Raw genomic sequence first — 13,946 nt, forward strand, 5'->3', positions numbered from 1 at the left:
GGGGGGGGAGACGTTAGTGAACATATAACGACAGAGATTACACTAAACACTGAGTACTATGTGGGGGGGGGGGGGGGGGGCGATAGTGAACATATAAGGACAGAGATTACACTAAACACTGAGTACTATGTGGGGGGGGGGGGGGCGATAGTGAACATATAAGGACAGAGATGACACTAAACACTGAGTACTATGTGGGGGGGGGGGGGGCGATAGTGAACATATAAGGACAGAGATTACACTAAACACTGAGTACTATGTGGGGGGGGGGGGGGAGACGTTAGTGAACATATAAGGACAGAGATGACACTAAACACTGAGTACTATGTGGGGGGGGGGGGGGGGGGGGGCGATAGTGAACATATAAGGACAGAGATTACACTAAACACTGAGTACTATGTGGGGGGGGGGGGGAGACGTTAGTGAACATATAAGGACAGAGATTACACTAAACACTGAGTACTATGTGGGGGGGGGGGGGGGGCGATAGTGAACATATAAGGACAGAGATTACACTAAACACTGAGTACTATGTGGGGGGGGGGGGGGAGACGTTAGTGAACATATAACGACAGAGATTACACTAAACACTGAGTACTATGTGGGGGGGGGGGGGGGGGCGATAGTGAACATATAAGGACAGAGATTACACTAAACACTGAGTACTATGTGGGGGGGGGGGGGGGAGACGTTAGTGAACATATAACGACAGAGATGACACTAAACACTGAGTACTATGTGGGGGGGGGGGGGGGGGGGCGATAGTGAACATATAAGGACAGAGATTACACTAAACACTGAGTACTATGTGGGGGGGGGGGAGACGTTAGTGAACATATAACGACAGAGATGACACTAAACACTGAGTACTATGTGGGGGGGGGGGGGGGGGGGGCGATAGTGAACATATAAGGACAGAGATTACACTAAACACTGAGTACTATGTGGGGGGGGGGGGGGAGACGTTAGTGAACATATAACGACAGAGATGACACTAAACACTGAGTACTATGTGGGGGGGGGGGGGGGGGCGATAGTGAACATATAAGGACAGAGATTACACTAAACACTGAGTACTATGTGGGGGGGGGGGGGGGAGACGTTAGTGAACATATAACGACAGAGATTACACTAAACACTGAGTACTATGTGGGGGGGGGGGGGGGGGCGATAGTGAACATATAAGGACAGAGATTACACTAAACACTGAGTACTATGTGGGGGGGGGGGGGAGACGTTAGTGAACATATAACGACAGAGATGACACTAAACACTGAGTACTATGTGTGGGGGGGGGGGGGGCGATAGTGAACATATAAGGACAGAGATTACACTAAACACTGAGTACTATGTGGGGGGGGGGGGGAGACGTTAGTGAACATATAACGACAGAGATGACACTAAACACTGAGTACTATGTGGGGGGGGGGGGGGGGGGCGATAGTGAACATATAAGGACAGAGATTACACTAAACACTGAGTACTATGTGGGGGGGGGGGGGGGAGACGTTAGTGAACATATAACGACAGAGATGACACTAAACACTGAGTACTATGTGGGGGGGGGGGGGGGCGATAGTGAACATATAAGGACAGAGATTACACTAAACACTGAGTACTATGTGGGGGGGGGGGGGGGGAGACGTTAGTGAACATATAACGACAGAGATGACACTAAACACTGAGTACTATGTGGGGGGGGGGGGGGGGCGATAGTGAACATATAAGGACAGAGATTACACTAAACACTGAGTACTATGTGGGGGGGGGGGGGGGAGACGTTAGTGAACATATAACGACAGAGATGACACTAAACACTGAGTACTATGTGGGGGGGGGGGGGGGGGGCGATAGTGAACATATAAGGACAGAGATTACACTAAACACTGAGTACTATGTGGGGGGGGGGGGGGGGCGATAGTGAACATATAAGGACAGAGATTACACTAAACACTGAGTACTATGTGGGGGGGGGGGGGGGGCGATAGTGAACATATAAGGACAGAGATTACACTAAACACTGAGTACTATGTGGGGGGGGGGTGATAGTGGTGAGACAAGACAGTAGACAGAGACAGCACACAAGCAAGGATGGGGGGAAGGAGCAGAGGGACTAAGGGAAGGCGGTGGAAAAGAGATGGGTTTTGAGGCGGGAGTGGAAGACTGTGAGGGACTCTGATGTTGTGATTTCTTGGGGGAGGGCGTTCCAGAGTCTGGGAGCTGCCCGAGAGAAAGCTCTGTAGAGCTCAACAGTGACACAGCTCTGTAGAGCTCAACAGTGACACAGCTCTGGTTCATTTTCCCCACAGGGATTCCTGTTGCAGTGTGTATGCTAATTGAGCTGACAGGAAATAAGCTTGATTTCAAACTGTTGCCTAGCAACACAATTCCGTGAAACAGACCTGCAGATCTTTTTTTTATTATTTTCGTATTTTTATTTCCTTTTCTCAAGTGCAATCATATTGTACAGTCATGTTCACAGATAAAGCCTCTTACAGCTACATGTGTCTGATTTGTATGTCCTTTCAATGTCCGTGGTTCTCAGATCACAGAGTGAAATAGTAACATTGTATGAATACAGTGTGGGGGGGAGAAGCAGAGGTGACCGTATTCAAGAGAAGAAGGAATAGAAAAAAAAGAGGAAAGCCAAAAATGGAAACAGCCGCCCATAGGAACCGTCCATCAGTCAAAGAAAAGAAATAAGTGAAAAGTGGGAACCATCTATCCATGAATACATCTGTCCTTAGTTGTAACCTTGCAGTTATTTCTTCCATTCGGTAGACCTCCTTAACCTTCTCCCTCCATTGTGTTGTCGTGGGGGGCTGCAGCCTCAGCCAGGAGATCCTAATCAGTTTCTTAGCAGTTAGCAGAAGAACCCTCAGTATTCGTGTCAAATTATTGCCCTCTACACCTTCTGGCAATATTCCTAGTAAGTAGTAAGAAGGTTCTGAGGGCAATTCGATATCGAAACACTTTTTAATTTCTATCTGTATATTTTGCCAGTATTCTTCTAATTTTGGGCAGTCCCAAAATATATGTACATGAATCGATCTCCTACCAGGCCACAACCCCTCCATACCTGCAGATCTAACGCAGCTTTAAAAGGTCAGATTTTGAATGGAGTTTGGCGTGTGGTTGTCTCTCTCCAGGCTGAGCTGCTGCTTGCTAAAATGCGAGCTAATGTGCTAGCTAACATGCTATATAGCTAACCTCCCCGCGGCGCTCACACACTCACCTTGTCCCATGTGAGCCACTGCTGCACCGCCTGGTCCAGGAGCGGCTCACCGGTGCTCCGGCACCCCGGGTTGGCGTTCAGGTCTCCGTTAACGCCGTTAGCATCTCCCATACCCGCAGACAGGCTAGCTCCATTCGCATCTCCCATAGCGAGATGGCTGTACGCGTACCCCTAGGGGTACGTTGAGGTACTACAGGGGGTACCTGAGAGAAAGGGGGAAATGGGAAAATGTTAGAATAAATCATGAAAAGAATATTGGTTTTGTAGGGTTTTTTGCATGCTATTTGCATAAAGCATACTACTATCGAACTAATCTGGAAAATGTTTAATAATAAGACATTGACAAACTTTGTATGAATGAGCTGAAGTCACTATATATCGAGTCCTATATTTCGACTCAAACGTCAAGTTGAGTGTCGAGTCCCCGGTGTTCAAGTCAGAGTCCAAGTCACCAAAGAAGAGTCCGAGTCAAGTCCCCAGTAATACCTGAGTTACTGAACATGAGCGTGAATCCACATGTAGGTGGAGCACACGTGCCTGCCCTTACACGACTGATGCGGTTCGCGGTCTTAAAGCGATACACACACAAATGCTGCATCAGGTATCAATGGGTTAATATAGCATCAATATCGTATGGCAAATGATTAGGGCCTATTTAAAAAAAATAAAAAAGAGGTCAAGGTAAAAGTCTGAGTCCGAGTCTCCAAGTGACGAGTCTAAATGCATGAATGCTCGAAGTCAAAGTCATCAGTGCTCAAGTCCAAGTCGAGTCACGAGTCCTGAAAATGACTCCAGGCCCACTCGACAAACATTACTGATCTGTAAAGTGTTCAAACCAGCACAACTGTAACTGAATGGAAAGCAATAGTTATTTGCTATTACGCTGGTTTTTTTGTAACTCAACATCAAAACTGGACACACGAAATGTTATGTAGACGGTGGGCCAACGGGAGATTTTGTGTATTTAAACAATCCCTACCGAGGGAGAACCCAGTCCTTTATTATTATTTTTTATCAAGAAAAATTATTGAGTCAAGTTTTTTTTTTTTACAAGAAAAAAAACATTTACATAAAACCTATACAAACACATAAGCAACCAGATTCACTCAGAACCCCCGTCCCCGCAGGCTTTGAGACATTTTCATCTGAAATAATTGATGAGGTGTGCAGTATAGTATACTGGCTATAATGCAACTGATAGACTATAATGAAACTGATAGAATGTGCACTACAGTCTACAGGCATAGTGGGGATCTACGAGCAATTTAGCCTGCTTTCTATAATAATGCATCCCTCAATTACTTGAATGCTTCCATTATTTTGGCAGCTACTTTGGGTTCAAATGAACTTAGTGAGTTGATACACAAACTGAATTTGTGTATCAATGAACTAATGTTCAGGTTATGGTAGCCTAATTGTTCTCATTGTTACATTGTAGCCTATAATTCAATCAAAATGTTGTTTTTGTAGACACCAATAATGACTGCCCAGCAAAAGTAGTTTAAACTAGTAAGTATAAGTGTGTGTGTGTGTGTGTGTGTGTGTGTGTGTGTATATATATATATATATATATACATATATATATATACATATATATATATATATATATATATATATATATATATATATATATATATATATATATATATATATGTGTGTAAATTACAGTCTACCCTCTTCTCCAAGGACCACTACACCACTGATGGACAGTATACCTCCATTATATATCACTTAAAGGAATCGACATGTTACATGGACATTTACGTGTCGTGGTCCCCATTATAAGTCACTTTAAACGACTTTTACTTTGCACTTTATACTTTTTGATTTTCTGTGTGCTTCATCTTCTGCTATTGATGTGATCACTGCGCTGCATAGCCTACTGCATTACCAAGTCACATTCCTCGTTTGTAATCTGATTACTCATACTGCACTATGACTAATACAATGCTCTTGAATATTGTTCAAAAGGTGCGTTATCATTCATTCATTGCATCATAGCTGGAGTTTCCTCTTGTAGTTTTCTAAGCTAAATGTTGTAGTCGGGTAAAGGGGGTACTGAAGCCAAAAAGAGAACCACTGCTGGCTATAACGTTACTGACTGGGTAGCCTACACTCCCTGCCTGGGGGAGAACGTTAAGTTACCTTGGCACGACACGGCTAACGTAGCTAGCTAGCTGGTTTAGCTACAGACAGCTGTTAGCTACTGATGGTGTTAGCTATCTACAGACAGCTGTAGTGATGTTAGCTAACTTTAGCGGTTAACTAGCGCACTGTGTCTCTAATGCTAATGACTGACAGAAAGACAGACAGACAGACAGACAGACAGACAGCTGTCTATCTATGCACCAGAAACACTAACCGTTAGCAGGGGAAAAGTTGCACATGACAGGCTGGTCGCCAAGTTCCCCAACGATACCTCTGTCAAGTCACAAAGTGTAAAGAAGCAGAACATCCGGTATTAACTTTCAAAATAAAACCAGGGGAAACCTGGTTCCACAAAAGAGATGTACAAGTATTCTTCTTCTTCTTCTAGTGTTTTATGGCGGTTGGCAAACAACTTATGGTGCATTACCGCCACCTTCTGAAATGGAGTGTGGATCAGATGTACAAGTATGTAGCCTATCCACCTTATTTCTAGATGCCATTATGCCTCATAGGTGCTTCTTCCGGTGTAATCGTCCCAGCCCCCAGATGTGATAGATACAATTATTACATTCCCTCAAATAAGTCGTCAAACGAGTGTATTTATTGTGACAAGCAACTTTTTTCGTTAGTAGGGCACAAGGGGTTAAATCAAGATGCAGGGTGGCAGAGCCAGAGTAGGGTCCCTGCCACCCTGCATTTTGGAAATTCACATATGTGGTCGCAGCTATTGGGAATTTGCGCTTATTTATTTATTTATTTATTTATGTTGTGGCCACTAGGGGCCAAGGCGTCTATAAGAGGATCTGTCCATATGTCCGTCCGTATACCCGCGGAGGAAAGATAGAAAGAAAGTGGCGAGGTCGCCAATGATGTCATATGTGGCCACAATGGGCCGAGTGGCCAGGTCACCGATGATGTCATACAGTTCATGTCCCCACGAAAGAAAGTGGCCAGGTCCCAATGATGTCATACAGTTCAAGACAGATCGGCCTGGTGGCCAGGTCAATACTATAGTGATGTCATATATCACTGATGATGTCATAAATCACTGATGATGTCAGTGATGAGGCCTGGTGGCCAATCTAGTCACCACTATAGTGATGTCATATCACAGATGATAGCATAATGATGTCGGATGGGGTAAGGGGGGCAGAATACTACGTTCACACTCGAGCAATTGTGATGTCATCAGTGATGATGCCATCAGTCATGACATCATTAGTAATGTCCCTCAAGCAATTCTAATGTCATCGGTGATAATGTCATCAGTGAGTGCTGTCATCAGTGATGTGATACAGTTGTATGTGCCCACGAAAGAAAGTTGCCGATGATGTCATACAGTTGTAGATAGCTCTGCCTGGTTACTAGGTCACTACTTTCGTGATGTCATATATCACCGATCAGCTGCAGCCGAGATCACTCAGGATGAGTGGGGATGGAGAGCACCCAGACATCCTATTAGTGGCGGATGTGGTCCAAGAGAGATGGAGAGTGGTGAAGAAGATAGGTGGGGGCGGGTTTGGGGAGATCTATGAGGTTTTGGATCAGCTGAGCGAAGCCAATGTGGCCTTGAAGGTGGAGTCCACCCAGCAATCCAAACAGGTCCTGAAGTTGGAGGTAGCCGTGCTGAAGAAGCTTCAGGGCAAAGACCATGTGTGTCGTTTTGTGGGCTGTGGCCTGAACGATCGCTTCAACTACATGGTGATGGAACTCCAGGGGGAGAATCTGGCAGATTTACGAAGAACCATGACCCACGGCACCTTTTCCGTCTCCACCAGTTTGAGGCTCGGCAGGCAGATCCTTCAGGCCATTGAAAGCATCCACTCTGTAGGCTTCCTGCACCGTGACATCAAACCATCTAACTTTGCGATGGGAAGGCTAGCCAGTACATGCAAATGCTGCTACATGCTTGATTTCGGCTTGGCCCGTCAGTTTACCAACTCCTGCCAGGAGGTCCGACCACTTCGTCCTGTGGTGGGCTTCAGAGGAACTGTGCGTTACGCTTCAGTCAATGCACATAAGAATAAGGAAATGGGTCGTCATGATGACCTCTGGTCTCTCTTCTACATGCTGGTTGAATTCATGGTTGGTCAGCTGCCCTGGAGGAAAGTCAAAGACAAAGACCAAGTAGGAAATCTAAAAGAGACCTATGACCATCGCCTGATGCTTAAGGAGCTCCCATCAGAGTTCAGTATTTTCTTGGATCATATCTTGACCTTGGACTACTCCACAAAGCCCGACTATCAGCTGCTGATGTCGGTTTTTGAGAACGCCATGAAGAGCCACATCGTGCTGGAGAGCGACCCGTACGACTGGGAGAAATGCGATTCAGAGGATATGCTGACCATCACTGCTCCAACCACTGCTCAGCAGCCCACCCACCTGACACCAGCATATATGGGCATGGCCAACGCTTCGGCACTGCCGTGCGAGCTGGAGAGGGAGAACACTGAGGATGTCCTGCAAGGGGAGCAGGGCCTCAGTGACGCGGACAACTGCCCCACCATCCCCACGCTGGCCACACAGGGAGCCGATGGGTGGGAGGAGATGGACGACAACCTGAACCACAAACACTCGCCGCTCATCAGGAAGATGGCGAGTGAGGATGATCACAGTCAGAACAAAGCGAACCAGAGCCCCAACATGGGCTCCATGCAGAGTTCTCCCATACAGGTGCTATCGGAGACCATGTTCCTGGACCGAGCCGAGCCACTGCTCCAGAGGATGAGACACAGTCAGAGCTTGGCATTCGAGAAGAGGCTCATGCCGGAACCCAAGCCCACCACCAAACTCGAGGCCTACCTGGGCAAGCAGCGCCCCATCATCCTCTCCCAGGTGGGGGAGAAATTGAAGGATCAGACACCTCCCTGCGATGAGGAGCACACCTGCACGGTGGCCCTGGACCAGGAGGAGGGTGCGGTGAGCAGCCGCTTTGTGGCCGTGAACCTGAGTCCTCTGCCACAGGAGGGAGACTCCCAGGAGTGGGTGATGCTGGAGTTAGAGGAAGGCGGCAGTTCCGGAGCCACTAAGCCCCCAGTGGAAACCCTTCACAAGGACAAGCCAGCGGTCCATGTGCCTCCCGAAACTGACTCTTCTGATCCTCAGGACGGCCAGTCTACAGAGGTTCCCAGCAGCCCTGTCCTGTCTCAGATGGCCATGTCTGGTACATGGTTACTGGGCCACAGGAGGCTGTCGGAGATGGCGGGACAGATGCCATCAGTCATGCACATGGGTAGAACCCAGATGGACCAGTCCTCCAGCTGTGTGCCACAGTCCCCTGTGCAGGAGAAGAGTGATGCGATCCCACTAGAGGCCCCGTCCGTCAAACCTGATGAACCCCCTGAGGAAATCGTAAAGGATGGCGGTAAGTTAGAGTTATCATCACTAGTGCCAAACCTGTTCAAATGCCCCGCAGCTCATTTGTCCAACGACAGAGATCCGGAGAGTGATTCCGGGCTGCTGCCCGATCGTTCCTCTGAGCCGAACCAGCAGCCTCAAGCAGACACAGCTGGAGGCACCGTGGAGAGTGCAGGCACCGTCTCCTCCTCCTCTCTGCGCCTGCTCAGGCGAGGGAGGTTGAGCCAAATACCCGTCCGAGACACCGCCGGTGCTGCCCTGGACTCTCACGGCAGGGACCTCGCCACTCAAAGGTATCACCGCCGGAGCATCCCAGTCGCCAGCTCACCCACCCACTTGCCCTTTCCGTCTCTGTCTTGCGACAGGCAAGGCAGGCACAGGCTCTCCTCAGCGCGAGGCCCCGGGTTGGACTGGCTCAGAGAAGAGCCTCTGTCTCTGTCCTCGTCAGGCAATAACAGTAAGATACCGCTTCCTGCGAGTGCTGCCACTCTTGTACCCACGCAGCTCACTAGCCACTTTCTGCCTCGACCACCTCCTGGGAAACCACCTCCCCGCCCCTGTGCGGACAACAGATGGCGGCGGTTCAGAGTGCGGGCCAGTAGCACCGGTGATGTCGACTCCCCGGCTAGTTTGACCCAGCTGATGCAAGACTGTGGCGGCATACTCTTCAACCCGCCCCCTCAGCCACACAGCTCCTCCCCGCAGCGCTCGCTCCTCCCCGTACCGCGACGGCAGGGCCTTCCTGTGCTACAGCCGCTGTCTGACCAGCTTCTCCGGGTCGCTCCCTCCTTGGTACGCCGAGCCACTGGACCGGTCCGGGGGGCCAGGTCAGCGGGCATCCTGCCACAAATCCAGGTGAAGAGGCTTCAGCCACGAGGGCAAAGGGTCCGGTAAAGTGAGCCCATGACTGTGACGATATGAATGACAGATGAGCCACAATGGTACACCTTGCAACTCCGGATGAACAGACACGCCGCCAATTGTAGGTATTTTTCAGTTGACGGTCACATTCACGTGGTGAGATATTCCTGGACGGCAGCCGAGCAGCAGCCTAGATTTGCCCCTTAGAAAGCAATAGGAAGACACTCGTACGTTTACATGCACTTAAAAATTTCAAATTATTGCTTTAGTCCGCCTAAAACCGGACTTTTGAAATGCATGTAAACATGTTAGCTCGACTGAAATCGAAGTTATAAAAGTCCGACTAACACACCCAGATAATGCGTTTGGAAGTCGATTTACTCCTGCATGTATAGAGACCAGTCGGACTGGACCTGGACGAGGCGATCAGCGCATGCGCCAACGCTCTTTGACCCGGAAGTCGAACAGCGTGTAAAACTGTTACGTTAGCGGCCAGGGAGCGATTAGCTAAAGCTAAATGTGAAGTTCGTTGATGTAGAGCTAAATCTCTGTCTAGAAAAAAAGCAATTAATAGAATATCTTAGCTTCAACTGTATTGAGCTCACAACGGGCAGCTTTGTGTTATGTGACCATCACTGCGTTTGAACGGTTTATCGGCGCTCTCTCTCTCTCCACATAAACACAACCTCGCTCAACCACATAAACACAGAACACAGCAAAACACAATGTCCTATCACTAAAATACACACAGGGCGAAACGTCTCTCAACATAAACACACTGCCACACTATTATATGGGCCAGAAGTGATTGTTTTGAGGGGAAACATTTGTATAATTATATCATCTTTTTTAATGAAATAGCTGCATTCTTAAGAGACCAGTTGTTAGAATTAGCCGAGCCTGCGGGGAAAGAGTGCACATCACCACCTATTGTCGCAGAGGCAACATGATTCCATAAACAAAATCGATTTGCCACCCGCATGTATAGGCTATGCAAAAGATGCAACTAATAAGACAGAAGTAAATATGGTAGTAAGTTATAGTAAGGCAGAAGTTAAAAGTATAGTCAAAAGAGAAATGAAAAACAAATGGCAGCATGAGTAAAGGTAGGCATTATTACAATATCCAAAAGACAGTAGGAAAAATGAGAAGCATGAGCAGAAATAAAAAAGATGAAGATATCAAGGATGAGATTTGGGCACACTGGGCTTAACAGTACACTTAAGATCATGGGAAAGCATGAGACTGGTATGTGTGAATATTGCAATAGGCAGGAAACAGTAGAACATGTAATGATTGGTTGTCCATACTACCAACAGGAAAGACAGATCCTCAACAACAGATTGGAGAGCAATCTTATCAAGCTGGAGTTAAAATAAATATTGCAGTTGAATGTGGGGTATAGGGATATATTTTTTATTTTTATAGGAAACTGGACTAAGTAGAAGAATATAGTCAGGATAGTGCAGTGTTTTAGAAATCCATTCTGATCCACACTCCATTTCAGAAGGTGGCGGTAATGCACCATAAGTTGTTTGCCAACCGCCATAAAACACTAGTAGAAGAAGAAGAAGAAGAAGAAGAAGAAGTAGTAGTAGTAGTTGTAGTTGTAGTAGACGCTGGCGCGTTCGTTGAAAGAGAAAGCGGAGAATCTTGTTTGGGGGAAAAGAGAGGACAGTAATGGGCAAGAAGCACAAAAAGCACAAGTTGGGAAACAAAGGTGGAGGGAAAGGAATGGAAGCCTGTTCTCTGAATGATAGTGGTTCTCTGGATCTGAATGATAGTGGTGGGCCTCTTCGCTATGCCCCTGTTAGTAGTGAGGAGGAAGAGTCGAATGGAGGAGAGAGAGGTAGTGGTAGCGACAACGAGAGCGAGGAAATGGCGGTGGTAGAAGCTGAGAGTGAAGGGTTGGAGGGAAAGATAAAGGAAATAAAACAGAAGGAATTGAGCGATGAGTCTGTGAGGAGAAAGGAATCTTTTCTTGTGGGAATGGTGTCTGTGACATGGGCAGACGGGATCTTTAAGGATCCACATGTTGTAGGAAGGTTTATTGGAAAGAAAGTTGGAGTTGTGAGATCAGTTAAGATTACTAAAAGTGGTATGGTGGTGATTGAGTGTATGTCTGAGAGTCAGAGGAGAAAAGTGTTGGAGATTGTTAAGGTTGATGAGCTTGAACAGAATGAACGTGTGAAGTAGATCGGGTGCCCGTTGGGAGTAGAAAAGAGAAGAAAAGGTGTGGTAAGTCAAGTGCCGTTGTCAGTGGATGCTAATACTTTTTTGGAGGTGGAAGATGTGTATGAAGCAAGGAGAATGTCGAGATTTCGGGAAGGAAAGAGAGAGGAGAGTAATTGTGTGTGTTTAACCTTTGAAGGGGAATTGCCATCGGTAGTGTTTAGTGAGTATGTTTGTTACAGGGTGAGGCCCTTTAAGAGAGCGCCTATCAGGTGCTATTGCTGTCATGAGTATGGACATGTGGCATCAGTGTGTACTAGGGAGAGAATATGTAGGAGATGTGGGAAGGAGGATTGTGGAGTAGCACTTTATGGAAGTGGTATTGAAAGTTGCAGTGTGGGGAAGGAACAGCTCAGGTGTTTGCATTGTGAGGGGAATCATGATGCAGGGTCTGTGAATTGTCCACGAAGAAAGAAGGAAAGGGAGGTAAACAAAATCAGAGAAGAACGGGGGACGTCATATGCTGAGGCTGTTAAAAGGTGGAACGGGGAAAGAAACGAGGACAGGGTGATTGCACAAAGGGAGCCGGAGAAGGAAAAGGAAAGAGCAGTCAGTAATGTTATCTGTATGGACAAGAAGCGATTCCTGGCATTCATCGCAATGGTGTTAAACTGTGCTGCTAGTATGACTGGGAAGACGGAGAGGACTGAAATGGTGGTTGACGCTGCAAAGAGATTTCTGGATGTGGTTGATGTATCTGGAGCAGAGATAGATAAAATACTGAGAGATGCGTTTGTGCAAACTCAGGCGTCTGCATCTGGAAAGTAATTATGAATTGGAGTACTTTGGGTGGATATGGATATGGGGTTATTTTGTTTATTTTAGTTCAATTAAGATCAGTTTAGGTTTAGTTCAGTAGATGGCGGTAATGCAACATTTTGGATGCCAACCGCCGTAAAACCAAACAGAAGAAGAAGAAGAAGAAGAAGTTGTAGTTGTTCCTGTGCTCGTTTGTTTGGCGCAAGAAAGCAATATTATCACATCGTGTTGAACCTCTGAGAATGTGTAAAACCTAGCAACTTAGCACTTGATAGTGTGGACAGTGACGGCCTGTGTGCGTCCAAGAGGCAAGTTTCCCTTTCTGTCACATGTAGCCAGGATGGATGCGTTATTCATGCTAACATTAGTTAGCGTAGCAGAGTTAGCTCTGCATTTACTGACTGTATCTAGGTATAACGTTATGACAATTGTAAGCAATGACTATATTTCATGCAATGTGTAACGTTAACAATCCCGTAGGCTACTTATAATGCTGCATTCTAGGCGCTGGGATTTTCTGACCTAGAAAAACTACGGCACGCGTTTCTTAGTGGTTAGCCTAGCCTAGCCCCATATGTTCTGCTAGGTCTCCGTATACACTCAAACGAGCGTCACAGCGACTTCCATAAGTCAATAGGGGGGCTCGGCTGTTCAGAAAGCTCTCCTACCCGTGTCCGTCCGACGTCCGATTGCAGATCCGAAGATATAATAGTCCTACGGAAGCCAGTAATTTAGGCGGAGCGGTTAAAATGATACTGCTGCGTGAAACAACCATTTAAAAGCAGTCTTTTCTTTCCACAGCCTGTGCTGAATTTACAGCAGGGTGTGTTTGATGTCATCATGGGGCACCGCTTGCACGCGGAGACGGCGGCACAGTGATCAGATCATCAAATCCAGCAGCACACCTGGGAAGCTAAACATTTAGCCTGCTAAACCAGCCGGTCACGTCAACTCACATTTCATTTCGTTCTTCGTTAATGAAATCTGAGTTCACGTGACGGCTGGTTTACCAGGCTAGCAAAACATACTCAAACACCCAAGGTTCCTGTCGGCACTAGGAAGCTTCTCCTCTCCTAAATACGGCACAGGCTGCGGAAAGACTGCTTTTAAATGGTTGTTTCACGCAGCAGTATCATGCCATGAATGTTGCAATTTTTATTTTTTTGCTAAATTCATGACAGGCTACTTAAAAATGGCCGGCGGGCCGTAGTTTGGCCACCCATGGATTACACTAACTGACAGCAAACTAGTTAGTGGAGTCAAGTACAGATCACCTTGTCTGATTGAACAGGATTGGTACTTGTTCATTTCAGTGTGTGACTCTAAATTTCAATCATCTCATGCCTCTCCAGGC

The 13,946-nt window shown here is 47.0% G+C and overlaps 2 protein-coding genes across 2 annotated transcripts in view; one reads left to right on the forward strand and one right to left on the reverse strand.

The window, feature by feature from the left end:
* The window catches only part of pgm2l1 (phosphoglucomutase 2-like 1), a gene marked incomplete at its 3' end in the record, with an annotated part of 34,859 nt that extends 29,214 nt beyond the window's left edge, over positions 1 to 5,645 (reverse strand). Inside the window, exons 1-2 of the mRNA XM_083637085.1 lie at positions 5,598 to 5,645; positions 3,236 to 3,438 (exon numbers count right to left, since the gene is read on the reverse strand). Coding sequence (XP_083493211.1) covers positions 3,236 to 3,382 — 147 coding nt within the window. The 5' untranslated portion in view covers positions 3,383 to 3,438; positions 5,598 to 5,645. The remainder of the gene's footprint in view (positions 1 to 3,235; positions 3,439 to 5,597) is intronic.
* A 1,163-nt stretch (positions 5,646 to 6,808) lies between these two features.
* Positions 6,809 to 9,634, forward strand: LOC310776694 (tau-tubulin kinase 2-like; the record flags this gene model as incomplete). Its single annotated transcript, XM_083636851.1, has 1 exon — positions 6,809 to 9,634. One exon carries the CDS (start codon positions 6,809 to 6,811, stop codon positions 9,632 to 9,634), a length of 2,826 nt encoding a protein of 941 aa, XP_083492977.1.
* Positions 9,635 to 13,946: the final 4,312 nt, after the last annotated feature.

The sequence above is a fragment of the Poromitra crassiceps genome (assembly GCF_964638095.1).
Source record: "Poromitra crassiceps genome assembly, chromosome: 5".
Lineage (NCBI taxonomy): Eukaryota > Metazoa > Chordata > Actinopteri > Beryciformes > Melamphaidae > Poromitra > Poromitra crassiceps.